A 13372-nucleotide genomic window follows, 5' to 3' on the forward strand; every position below is an offset into this window, starting at 1 on the left:
GGGGCTCTGTGACACCCCCTGACCCTTTATTTGTTCCTTTCAGGGGGCAGACTGTATAAGCTCCTGTCTGGCTAGAGTGCGTAGGGCACTGCGTCAGGGTAGATGTGCCCAGGGGAAGAAGGCACCACTCAGCCTGGGCTGTGGGAGGTCCAAGGGGTGAGTTAGAGTGACCTTGAATGACCTCACCACAGAGCTTAGAAGGGGAGGGGCAGGCATTCCCACAGGATGGGCTCGGGGGGAAAGGCAAGACGTCCAGGAAAGAGCCGCAGGTCTCGGGGTTCGGGCCCATAGGAGGCGTGCCTGGTGGTAGAGGCGCTTGGGTGTGAATCGCCGTCACTTTGGGGGCTGCTTTCAACACACTCTTCACTTTCTGAGGTGTCCACGAACAAAGGCCCTTCGGAGCCTTTCCTCCTGCACTGTGTTCCTCCCTGCCAGCTGTGCCGAGAGGACACTTTTTCTTCCCAATTTGCAGAGAAGCCACAGCCAGAGACGATGGGACCTGTCCAGGTCACCCAGGGCCCGCCCACAGCTGGGGCTCCTCCCGGGGCTGAGGGTCCCAAGTCAAATTTCATTCACCGCACTCTTGCCACCCAGCCTGAGCTCTGTGTCCACCAGCTCTTCCTGTCCTTCAGCCCCTGTGCCCTCAGCCTCCCTGGGAGGCTGGCCCTGGGACCAAGTGTAGACAAAAAGCCACGAGGCCCGAGAAAACTCCCTGCCTCCAACACTCTCTGGATCTGTGCTGAAATGCACATGCTAGGCCCTTCCCAGGGCTTCCGGATGCAGAATTTCTGAGCAGCACGAATAGAGACTCAGCATTGTTACAAGCTCTGCAGGTGCTTCTCCCCTAGGTAAGGTGTGCGACCCACATGCCTTCAGGGAGCTTGTGTGGCTTTCTTGGGAGGCAGCCAGGCCTCTGGTCAGGGCCACTCTTTTTCCTGGAGTCCTGGGAGTGACCCAGAGTGGGGGAGAAGGAGGGAGGAAATGTGTTCCCAGGAGTGCACAGAACTGGAAGGTGGTCAGGGTCACCACGCTGGAGAGGAACTCAGAGAGGGACAGCCAGCCAGGCCGAGGGAGGAGGAGGGAGGGACAGGGAGAGGCTCCAGCTGCCGTGTCTTCCAATCCCTCCCAAGAGCTGGCCCCCTCCCCACACGCCCGCCACCCCCAGCCCAGCTGCCGGGCCCTCAGGGCTGTGCCAAGTGGGTGTCTCCGTGTCTGTGCCAGGCAAGGCACACACATAGTGGGGGGCAGGGATGGAGTCCAACAAGAAGAGCACAGAGGCAGGAAAGACACTCAGATCTTTGGCTGAATGTGCAAGACCTTGTGGCTGTGGAAGGCAGGGGCCAGCGAGGCGACCATGGCCTGGAATGGATCGGGCCCTTGCTAGGAACATGAGAGCTGCAACTCAAAAAGAAAAAAAGAGGACAAATTAGACTTGTTCGGGCACCATCCATGTCCCTGGGGCCTTGTCTCCATCTTCTTGTTGGATCCTCCAAGAGTTCAGTGGCAGAGAGATCCTTATGCCCATATTACAGATGAAGAAACTGAGGCAGGAGGGTTACAGCCACCAGGCCCTCCACTAGCAAGAGAGTCCTGCTCAACCCCCAGGTGTATCCAGTGCTGAAGTCATCTTCCTTCCCTGCACTGAGGTTTCTTGATGCTTCCAAACACACAGAACAGTACATGAGATTTTTTGTTCATAGCAGTGTAATTCAACAATAGCAGAGCTGTCACAGGCAGTTGTTACAGGTCACAGCAAGGGGAGCTCACACAGTAAATGCAGCAGGAGTCTGAAAGACATGATGTGGGCAGCCTCCTGTGATGGCTTCCAGTGGTGCCAGGTGTCAGCTTCTTATTATTAAGTTCTCTACATTGGCATTTTCGATATTCAGGATGTTACAATAAAATCACTGTTGTGGTTTATATCTAAAATGTCCCCCAGAAATCTCATACATGTGGAAGGTGATTGGATCATGGGGCACTGTGCTCATCAATGGACTAATAAATTGATGAAGGCCAGGGATATAGCTCAGCAGCACAAGCACCTGCCTGGCAAGCAAAAGGTCCCGAGTTCGATTTCCGGTACCAAAAAAAAAATTCGTTGATGAGTTTATAGTTGAATGTTCTGTTAGGAGTGGGGCCTGGTGGAAGCAGGTGGGTCACTAGGGATGTCACTTTAGAGGTCTCTCCCTTTCTCTGTCTCTTCTTTCTCTCCCAGCTGCCATGGACTGAACAACTTCCCTTCACTTGACCTTTTCACCGTGACTTTTTCTGCCTGTAAGCCATGAACTGAACCCTCTGAAACTACAAACCAAAATAAACCTCTTCTCTTTAAATTGTGAGTGTCAGGTATTTTGTTCCAGGGACACAAAAGCTGACCAGGACAGTAGACACCATTATTATCCCCACTTTTCCACAGAAGGAAATGGAGACATAACAAGGTTACGTAGTTAATTTGCTATTCCACAGCTTTTATATCGCAAGGCCAAGCAGTAAACACAGGCAGGCTACATGTGGACTGCTTGCTGTTAGTGAGCCCAGTGTACTGTTGCTTTGTGGATACGAATTCTTGAATTCCCTCAACAGCCCTGTGGAATCAGCACCATCAGTGTTTAATGAGACGGTATCTCTAGCATCCTGTACCTAAGAGAATTCTTGATCCCCTTCCCTGCTAACCCTCCCCACTCCTCAGGCTACTAAATGGCCATTCACCCTCCAGCTCATCCTTGATGCTTTTCTTTCCTTCATATCCCCATCCGATCCAGAGGCAAGTTCTCACCCCTGCTCCCAACAGAGACTCTGAACCTGAGCCCTTCTTACCCTCTCTATCCCCACCTCTTCGCGTGTAGGTCCAAGAGTCTGGCCTCTCTGCTTGGACAGCCCCTGCTCTGCCTCACAGTGGCCTTCCATCCTCCACATGCAACCTAAGGGTTCAAACTGTCCTGGACACCTTATTTTTTATAACTTCCCAGTGTTTCGTTGAATGGATTTCTTCTCACTTCCTTTCTAATCCCATGTTATGGAAGCATTGCTTAATTTCTAGTTTTTGCTACTGTAAAGGCAGCTATGGTCAATGTGTTTATGGTTAATGCTTTGACTGGATTACAGCTTCATTGGGATGACTTTTTAGAAGAGGAATTACTTCAGATGAAGCAGAAAAGACAAGATTGCTGCTATTGCGCTGAGGGCTGGGTTAGGGGGTCAGGAAGGCACGTCGCGTGATTGCGGGGTGACGGTACAGACCGGGCATCTTGCGGCCACCACTAGCGGCAGCAAATGACTGTAAGAGATGGCCGGTTTCAGAGGGAGGCCGTCTCAGCACTCATTGATTAGGTCAGCTGCAAAGGTGTGAGGCCTAGCTTCCCGCAGCGTTGGGCGCGGCAGGAGACGGACTTTTCTGGCACTGATTTCTCATGAGCATGCACACCGGGCACACATCTAGATCCCCACTCTGAGCCAGGTTATCTGGAATCCCAGCACATGAACATTTTCTATCTTTGAAAAAGTGAACATTACCTCATACAACATTTTCCAGTCCCTACCAAAGTAGGATGGTGAATGTAAACATACTATTAATAAGCAAGCTCTCCTTTGTTTACACACTCTTTTATTGCTGAGCAGGCTACCTCTACAATTTTACTATCATGGGTATGATTTATCTCGTGAATACTATTCACCATGTCTATGCTTCTTTTCTCTCTTTGGCGACCAGGAATCTTAGACTGAAATTTATGATTTAAGTATAGCAAAGACCTTCTTTCTTAGGCTCTGTACTTGCAAAACAAGTATCTCTTTCTTCATCTTTTCATCTCTCTGGTCCTGACGCTTTGCTGCTTATTTATATTTTATCAGGCTTCCTATTGTTCTGATCAGAGCTTATAGAATGAGGAAAGGCATAATTACTAATAAAATATCTCATGAAATGCTGAAATAAACATCTACTGGCACCTAGCTTTTTTTCTCTTTAGGAATCACTAACTAGTACATTTAGTATAGTTTTCAAGGCATCGCCAGATCAAACACTCAGAATACCATAAGGAATACTCAGCAGCCAGTACACTCCACCCAGAGCTTTCCAAAGGGAGGGGGAAATACGGTTGAAACATGATACGGGTAAGAAAACTGAACCCTAAATTGTACCTCCAGTTATGGGCAGAAGGGCCGGGTCACACTGAGTGTGGGAGGGAGCTGGGAGTTTGAGGGTCTCCTGTGTCACCCGCCTCTCGATTTCCTTCCTTTACTTACCAACCCATTAGCTCTACACTGTCACCTCCTTGGACATGGAACAGGTGTCTCAGACACTCTTAAGGGTGAACAAGAGGATAAAGGGCATGGAAAGAGCAGCAGAAAGGGGGCGCAACTGCCCCCCCATAGCCCCTCGTTTTGCTGAGATGCTGATCCAGACCCTCACAAACTGCAGTCTGTGGCGCATTTTGAACCCCACCAGCCTTACGTGGCCTGGCTCATGAGTGACAAACCAGCACTGTCACCATTTCTCTTGGGAACTGGACAGTGAGTGACCACTCACATCCTCTAGACAGGACTCCTGCGGTCATGTCCCAGATATCTCCTAAAATGGACACTTTCTTATTTTTTATTTTTCCATGATAAAAGATCACAGAAATATAATTTCATTTTTATTATGGCCTGTGAGAAATAAACCATAGTAAAAAGAGAGAAGGTGGACAGTGGCAGGGTGCAGTGGGAACTTTTTCTCCTCCGAAATGAAGAGCATGAACATTTCCTCCAGTCTCCTGCTGGACCCTATGCTCCTATCCCACAGACCTATCTTGGGTTGTTCCTTCACTGCCTTCCAAGCTAACAGGAGCCACTCCAAGCCAGGAGCTACATCCCTGGCCTAGAAGTGTGGGGTACTCATACAAACTCCAGGAGAGGGAGGGAATATATGACTGAGTGGATATATGGGTATATACGACAAGATAGATGACCTGTCCTATCCTCCTAGAAGACAGGGAAGTCTACGGACATACCACCCTGAACACGTCCAATCTCGTCTGATCTCGGAAGCTAAGCAGTGTCGGGCCTGGTTAGTACTTGGACGGGAGACAGGGAAGAATCTTATTTATCTTTAACATCCCATGATACAGCATGGATCTTTGGTAAATGTTTATCAAATGAACAAACTTATGGATGCATAGGTATTTGGATGGATGGATGGATGGTGGATGGATGGATAGATGGATGAATGGTGGATGGATGGATGGATAGATGGATGAATGGTGGATGGATGGATGGATGGATGGATGGATGGATGGTCTTTTAAAGATTTCAGTCAGCCCTGAGGTTCTGCTTCTCCATGGGCTTGACTGGGCTCTACTAATCTGCATGCTTTTTCCCATGTCATGTCCTCTGCAGGTCACACAGTTCCTCCCTTTGCCCTCATCCTCCTGGTGAATCCTTACTCAATTTTTGAGGAACAGCGCAGTTTCCCTAATCCTTCTCTCTGATGCATTTCTCTCTCTTCCCAGTCCCTTTCACAACCTACATTACCCTACCCTGAAGTCTTGTTTTATATCATATTTTCCTCCATAAGGGCAAAGGACAGAGATTTCCTTTTGTGCCCAATTCAGACATCCAGCTAAGTCTTTGCTTTGAGAATTAAATTGACTTTCAAGTTCAACCCGTTTTGACTTCTTTCAAATATCCCCGGTGGTCCATAACCAGAATCCTATAAAACTGTTTTGGAGATTATCCACAGCAGGAAAATCATGACTGAAGCTTCACCTACACAGAGAAAATTAGAATTTTCACCCTCCCTGACTTGAAAGTTCCTTGAGATTCATTATGTATTTCCATTACATTAACACTAAAAGTTTATTCCCCCAGTTTTATCTCCAGAGCGGAGAGGGGCGCTCCGCTCTGGTTTAGTTGCTGGACCAAGAGTTCAGAACAGGGCAGACAGCGGTCCGCACAGAGCTCTGACCCACAAGTGGGACCGCTTAGACAGCGAGGAGGGCTGTGAGCTGCGGTGTGAAGACCCCAGTCATTACCCGTGTCCGCACGGGACCTTCTGTTCTTGAGATCCATTCTCACTCTGATTTTTGTAACCTAATAGGGAACTTTTCTGAGATGAACCTTCCCATCGTGTCCTGTTACTCCGTGTACAGAAGGTATTGTCTCCAGGACCCACCTGTCTGCTGGTGAGAAAATGTTTCCTTCCAGAAAACGTTGAACCAGGTATCTTTGCCCTTCATTTTACAAATGGGGAAACTGACGTCCAGAAAAGGGAGGGACTGACCTAAGCTCACAAGGCTAATTATTACTGATACTGGTGAGAGCTGAGCTGAGCCATTGTTGCCCTACTGATAATGCCCAAATTTTGCCAGGCTGTAACCATGACTATCAGGTATCCTTGAGAGGTAAGTGACTCATTTAAGCAACTTCTGGGATTCAGTCTCAGTGTTTGTGTCTCCACTCTAAAGTAGGGACTGTTTCCAAAACCAGCAGTGAATCCCAGTCAGAATGTGAGCGTTTCCATTCTGATATCTGCCCAGGTTTCTAGGTGGGACACAGGAAGGCTCAAACACCTGTGTTTTTAAGCCAACTGAGGAAAATATTGGAATAGAAGAGAATTCCTCTCTGGAAAATTTCATTAAGCCCCTAAAAAGTAGGGGAGGTCTTCTCCTAAATAACTGTAGACTCTACTCGCAATGTTGAAATAAAATTTCCTTCATCCTGTCCAGTGGTCCTTGGGGGAAAGATGACATACTTGGTGTGAGAATGAGACATGGAAGAACATGCTCCCTCGCATCTCTTGTCATCTCCATGGGCAGAACCCAGAGAACCTTAGCAAGGATGGCTGGATTTTCCATTCTCTGCAGTCTCCCTGCCGGCTTGGTACCTGGTTCAAGGTCAATGCCTACGGGAGTTTGCAAGAATGGTTTCAGTGGAAAGTTCTCTGTCCCTATAAAAGCAGGATGGATAGATGGATGGACGGATGGATGGATGGATAATTGGATGGATGTGAAGAGAACCCTATCAGCCCTTAGTCCCTTCATACTCAGGGTAAGCTTTCACACACGTGGAAGAAACCAAAGGTGCCTTTGTGCCTAAGTGGCTGGAACCCTGCAGAACACGGCGTTCTCCCATCCCCATCTTAGCTACTCTGGGCCCGGCACTGGGAAGAGCCAAGTTAAAGGCCATTTTGAAAGGCCTGACTTTGACCACCCCTAAAGACACATCCTCAACTTTGTTAGCATCCAGCACGGGGGAAAAGGAGTCCTGTGTAGTTTTGTTAAAATTCATGGATGGTCAAAGACACTATCTTGTCCAATAGCCTCATTTTACATAAGGGCAATCCAAGGATGCCTTCCCAAGTGTACAGAGCCATTGTGACCCTTGAAACAGGACTTCCATCTCACTGAATCTGATTCCCGGATGGTTTACCAGGTGTTGAGGAAATTTTAGCCAAATTAAGCCAGACCTGAGTCTAGTATCTCCAGCAAGGTGATCTTTCTTTCTTTTTCTTTTCTCTTCTTTCTTTCTTTTTTTTTTCCTTTTTAAACCACTTGATTCAGCTGAAGAATCCTGTGGGTCACTTTTTAAAATACAATGATGGGACCCATTCCAGATGCTGACACCACTGGTTCTGGTCCAGCCAGGTACAGATTTTTAAGCTCCAAGGAGACCCCAGTGTGCAAACAGTGTTCTAAATCTCACCACTTTACGGGGGCAGAGCACTGTTGGTGTCTGGTGGTTTGTTTCCCTTCCTCCTGGACATAGACTCAGGGCTTTGGCTCAGTGGGAAAATGGAGAAAGACCTCCAATTCACCCCTGGAAATAAGCTGTCCAGTCCCCACCTTTAAAAGACACAGAAAAGGACAAGGTTTGGAGATCAAGTTAAATGTCCAATTTATTTTTATAACTTGAAACCAGAACAAACTTGGCTTTGAACAAGCGTACAAATGAAATGGCAGACACATGCTGAACTCAACATTGTGACATTAAGGGAAAAAAGAGGCCCCAAATCTTGTACAGAGAATAAAAGGAACAATAAATATTTTACTAAGCCATATTGAAATGACCTCCTGTCATCTCAACATTTTATCCATAATTAAAAAAAAAAAGTGCCCGTTTCTTAAACAGAGCACAAATACCAAGCAATAATAAATAGTTCCAAACTTGTAGTAAAAGACAAAACCTCCAAGTAAACAACAAAAGCTCATACAATAAGTAATAGAAAAGGTAATAAAAATATTTCGCCTTGCCAGTACAAATGCAAACAACTGAAATCAATGTAACTTTGCTTTGCAGGGCTGAGATACAAAGAGCACCAAATCACAGATTTGCCTGTGTTCAACAAAACCTCCGGCTGATGGACGGGCCGGGATGCAGGGCTGATTTCCTTACTTTTCACATTTTGCTTAGAGTAATTCAGTCTCCTCTCCCCTTGAAAGACTCTCCAATGGCAAGTGGCAGGTTCCAATGGGGGGCAACTTTGGGCAAAGTTGTGGCAGTGTGGAACCCGGCCCTAGATTGACTGGGTCACCCAGGCTAGAGCCCTCTCTCTGGGTCGCCTGCTTCAGGGTGGGTATATTTTTAAACACAAAAGAGAAGCAAAATTCTCTTCTCTCTGTGGTCCACAGAGACACACAATCCTTGTGCTTTAGGATGGCTTAGTCCTGGCATTCTGGTGATTTTGTGTGAGCTGGTGTGTGCTGGCTACCTGTGATGGCTGCAGGAGGGCCACCGTGGGGCTCAGGAGCAGCTAACAGGGCAGGGGCGGGCCAGGGAAGGCAGCCCTGGTGCCGTGGGTGAACAGGGAGGGAACGAAAACTCCGCTTTTTGCCCACTGCTCTGCCCCTCTCTTTTAACCTTGCAAAGGTGAGCGGCAGGGGGAAAACTGTGCCAACGGAAAAGCTCCCGGAAGAACGATTTCTGCATTTGGTAAAGAACTGCCTAGAAGGATGCTTGGTTATACTTCCATAACCTGAAATAATAGTTTCTTATATTTCCTGAAATTAAAAAAAATGGCTTCCTGATATAGGTATTTGTTAAAAATGCATTATTCCCTCATCCAAAAGACCACCACTTTTATTATCTTAAAGCTACTTGGCTTTACAAGAAAAAAAAAAGTAAGAGGGGTGGGGATGGAAGATACAGAGAGACAGAGAGAGAGAGAGATTAAATAAAAATGAAATGAACAGATACAAGACAGACAGAGGCTGGAGGATGGAGGGGAAACGCAGAGGAAGGAGAGATGGAAAGGCACCGAATTCATTCATCCCAGGCCCTCAGCATTCGGAAACTGACGGAATGTAGGTTGCGGAGAGAAAAGCAGCAAAGCAGGGAAGAAAAACAGGCCAACATCTCCATGGAACGGAAGGTCCTGGTTGCAAGGGCCTCCCTCCTCGAATCCCGCCTGCAACAGCCCCAGCGGACCCCGCTGACCCGCCAGCTCCTTCCACTACGGCTCATGTTTGTTTCCCGTTTTCGCAGGGACGAAAGCAGCTTGGTTTACACTTCTCTCTGCCCCAGAGGCCAGAGGACGGCAGAGGTGATGGTGACTGCTACAGAAGCAACAGCAGAGAAGGAAGGAGACCGCGTGTCTCTCCTCTACACCTGCCAGCTTACAGGCGTCCTCTAAGAGGAAGGGAGGACACTATGGAATGTGACCAATGTCTTCGCACAGACTGATTTTCCCAAGCAACACCATACAGTGTTTCCCATCCAGTCTGCTGCGGTCACGCCAAGGCGTCCTGGGGCAAAGTTCGGGGCATCGAGCTCAAAGCCCACCTCGAACAGTTCTTTGTGTACGCCAATTCCGACAAAAATATATACAACTAAACTGATCCGTGAACCAAAGCACTGAACTGCTTCCTTCTGTCTCTTTTTCTCAAAGGTTGTCAAACAACCCTTTTTTTTTTTTTCTCCTGTACAATAGGACTTAACATACAAATTTTTTTTGTTGCAATATTTTATCCTGCCAAATTAAAAAAATATATTATGGCAGCCTGTTTGTTTTTGTTTTTTTTTTTTCTTTTTATTTCCAAATTCACTAACAAAAAGGTACATTAAATCCCTTTAAAAGGACAAGCTTACAGTTAAAAAATTACAAGCTCCAGTAAAAATACAGCAAGTGCCTACATCATACGAACCAACCAATATATCCATTCCAGAGGGAGGCGGGAGAGAAAAATAAGTACAGGTCAGAAATGTGATTTTTTTTTTTTCTGCAAAGCAATAACAATATTAAGCACTTTTTTCTACATACTTTTTCTACATGGTGTAGCAATCCCCTTTTAATCCCCAAATACAAGTTTCTATACATTTTTTTTTCGAAATAAAAATTCAACACCCAAGGCAGAAAAAAATTTACTAAAACTCCGACTTTACAGTTACTGTGACAAGAACAAACTGATAGACCCACCATTTAAATTTTACTGCAACATTTTCAAGGAAAAAAAAAAAAGGTTTTTTTCTTTCTTGTTTTGTAAAATGCCCAGGCATTCTCAATTATTACAAATACTGGTCCACTTTTACAGTAATCAAGAAATTTTAATATATATAATATATACTAAAACCCCGTCACCAAAAAAAACAATATACACGCAGCCATTGTGGCATTTTTGTATAACCTATTAAGCAAACTTTGAAAAAGAAAATGATCGCTCCAACACACATACACACAATTTTTTTTTACCCTTGTATGTATCCAATACTGTAAACGTATTTTTAAGACAGAGTGCACTAAATTTAACTTTAGAAAAAAATTAGCCGTTGCTCCTGAATTGTTTTCTGTTTTGTTTTTCATTCAACAATATCGACTTGTGTCACTTGAGTTTTAATTCAGCAGTAAATCACCTCCACTCCAATATCTAAGCAGCGTTGTTGTCCCAAAAAACAAAAGGGGCTGAGGATAATTCAGCTAATGGATGTCCACGGTTGTGCTGGGTTTAATTCTTCATTTGACTGGGTCTCATGTCCTCTATCTTCAAACCAGGATTTTTTTTTTTTAAATTAAAGTAAGTGTGGCTTTGTTTGTTTCTAAAGAATGTACTTTCCTTGTTTTACTTTTTTAAAAAGTCTTTTCATTTCAAAAAAAAAGTTTTGCATTTGTCTCAAGAGACTCAAATAGGAAGATCAGTTTTCAAGGCACTCACATCTAATTGAATGGCAGTAGAAAAACTGTCCAATAAATTATTATTTTACTTTCTTCTTTATAGTGCCAGTATTGTGAATGCCACGCTTAGCAACACTGACACTCAATCTCAGCTGTCCCTTACAGTTTAACCCACCTCTGGGCCAAAGAGCAGATGCTGCAATTTCTTGTTTAGAAGCCATTTAATTTAAATGCAAACAAAAGCTTTAAAGTGCGGGTCAACAGAATTCAAACGTCTAATCCTAAGAGTCCAACGTTTAGGACCTTCCAACCTAATCGGAGAAAAAAAAAAAATTGGGAAATAGCGCTGGGCACCTCCGGATGGGACTCTTCCCGCTTCTCCAGGCAAAGGGAGCAGAAATTTGCAACGTTCCCCCACTACCCCCGTCTCTACCAGGTCACCAGTGTGCATGGCCCGAGAGGACACTAACCTCCCGTTTTCTCATCTGCTTGAGAAGTGGATGGTCAGTTACCACGTGTAGCAACATACACTTGGGAATCAGAGCATGGGGGTGAGAAAGAGCAGTGGTTAAGTCAGAAGCCTGGAAGAACACCAGGGGACGCGTCCTTGCTGTGTCACCGCAGGGCACCACCACCTACCCAGTAATAAGTACCCTCGGCCCATTTAATGCAGCTGAATCTGCAGAGCTGGCATCCGGGGCATCAACATGCCAAGAAATGGCAGTATCTGCTGGTAATGCACACCTGTGAGCCCCAGAGCAGCCTAGAAACCCTGCTTGGTTTGCGGGGTGCCTCCCCCAATGCCTCCCACTGCAAGTTTCCCTTAGTACAACGCAACAGTTGAAACCAACACAGAAAAGGCCTCTGGGGCTGTCGTCAGTGCTACATGTCCGTTCCAATTCCGAAACAAAGTGCTACGATTTTAAAGATTGTTATCCGCTGTACATCCACACCCCCCCTAAAAAACAAAACCCAAAAAAATGCATGCCACGTTTTATTTTAGGACCAAAAAACAAAACACCAAAAAAAAAGAGGGGGGAAGGAATAAAAAAGTAAACAACTTTAAAAGTCATTTAAGTGTTGGCTTCTTCACAAGAAATTACACATGCTTAGCTTAAATTTCAAAAAAGCAGCACCCTCCCCCCAAAAAAAATTATAATTTAAAAGATATGCTTCCCATCTACATTGCTTGCGAGTCATTGCTCAGACTACTGGGTTAAAAAAAAAAAAAAAAAAGGAAGAAGGGATGGATACCCAACAAAATCTTTTAAAGGAACTTTTAACAGAAAGAATAATAATAAAAAAAAAAAGTACCTGCACATGCCAAAAAAATTACAAAACCCAATAAATACAGAAATTATTGCACAGTTAAAAGGCTCCACAATTTTTACTGCCTTAATCCACCCTCAGGTTTCCATAGGACTTCGCAGACACAGGTTAGGTTGGGGTGCCGCCTCCCCTGCGCCCCAGGGACACGCAGGGGCAGGGCGCTCGCTGGCGGTGACGCGGAGGCAAGTCAGGCGCCGCTGTACAGGTGCGCCCGGCGCGCGCTCGTGCGCGTGCGCTTAGCTCCTCTCCGCCTGCTCAATTTTGACGTCGTTAGTTAGCAAGTGCTCGCCGTGCCACTTTTTCATGTGTTTCTCCAGGGTGCTGTAGACGCTGAAGGGCATCTGGCAGATGTCGCAGCGGTACACCTCCTTGCCGATCTGCCCGTGCGTCTTCATGTGGCGCGTGAGCTTGCTGCTCTGCGCGCACGCGTAGTTGCACAGCTCGCACTTGTAAGGCCGCTCGCCGGTGTGGCTCCGCCGGTGCACCGTCAGGTTGCTGCAGTTCTTGAACACCTTGCCGCAGTACTCGCACGTGTCGCTGCGCCGGCCCTCCTTGGAGCTGGGCCGGCCGGGGCCCGGGCCGCCCAGGTGCGGGGTGCTGCCCCCGCTGGCCGTGCCGCTGCGCCCCGACAGCCCGCCGTCCAGCAGGTCCCCGGGCGGCGTGGAGAAGCGCAGGCTGCCGTTCTCGGACGAGTGCTCGGAGGACGTGGCGAAGGGCGACTGGCGCGCGTCCGTGAAGCCCAGGAAGGGGTCCTTCATGAAGTGCCGCGACGCCGCGTAGCCCACGAGCCACTGCGAGTACACGTTCTCCGAGGGGATGAGCGCGGCGGGCGGCAGCTCCAGGTCCTTCTCCACCTTGATGCGCTTGCTGTTGTGCCCCGGGCTGGGCATGGGCGCGGGCTTGCGCGGGAAGAGGCCCGGGAAGGGCTCGGTGCCCGGCGCGAAGCCGCCGCCGCGCCCGTTC

General features: G+C 47.1%; 1 protein-coding gene across 1 annotated transcript in view; it reads right to left on the minus strand.

The window, feature by feature from the left end:
- Positions 1–10541: 10541 nt before the first annotated feature.
- Positions 10542–13372, minus strand: part of Bcl11b (B-cell CLL/lymphoma 11B (zinc finger protein)) — a 75318-nt gene continuing 72487 nt past the window's right edge. The window contains exon 6 of the mRNA XM_005390451.2: positions 10542–13371. Coding sequence (XP_005390508.2) covers positions 12646–13371 — 726 coding nt within the window. The 3' untranslated portion in view covers positions 10542–12645. The remainder of the gene's footprint in view (position 13372) is intronic.

The sequence above is a fragment of the Chinchilla lanigera genome, unplaced genomic scaffold (genome assembly GCF_000276665.1).
Source record: "Chinchilla lanigera isolate Chin_1 unplaced genomic scaffold, ChiLan1.0 scaffold00037, whole genome shotgun sequence".
Taxonomy (NCBI): Eukaryota; Metazoa; Chordata; class Mammalia; order Rodentia; family Chinchillidae; genus Chinchilla; species Chinchilla lanigera.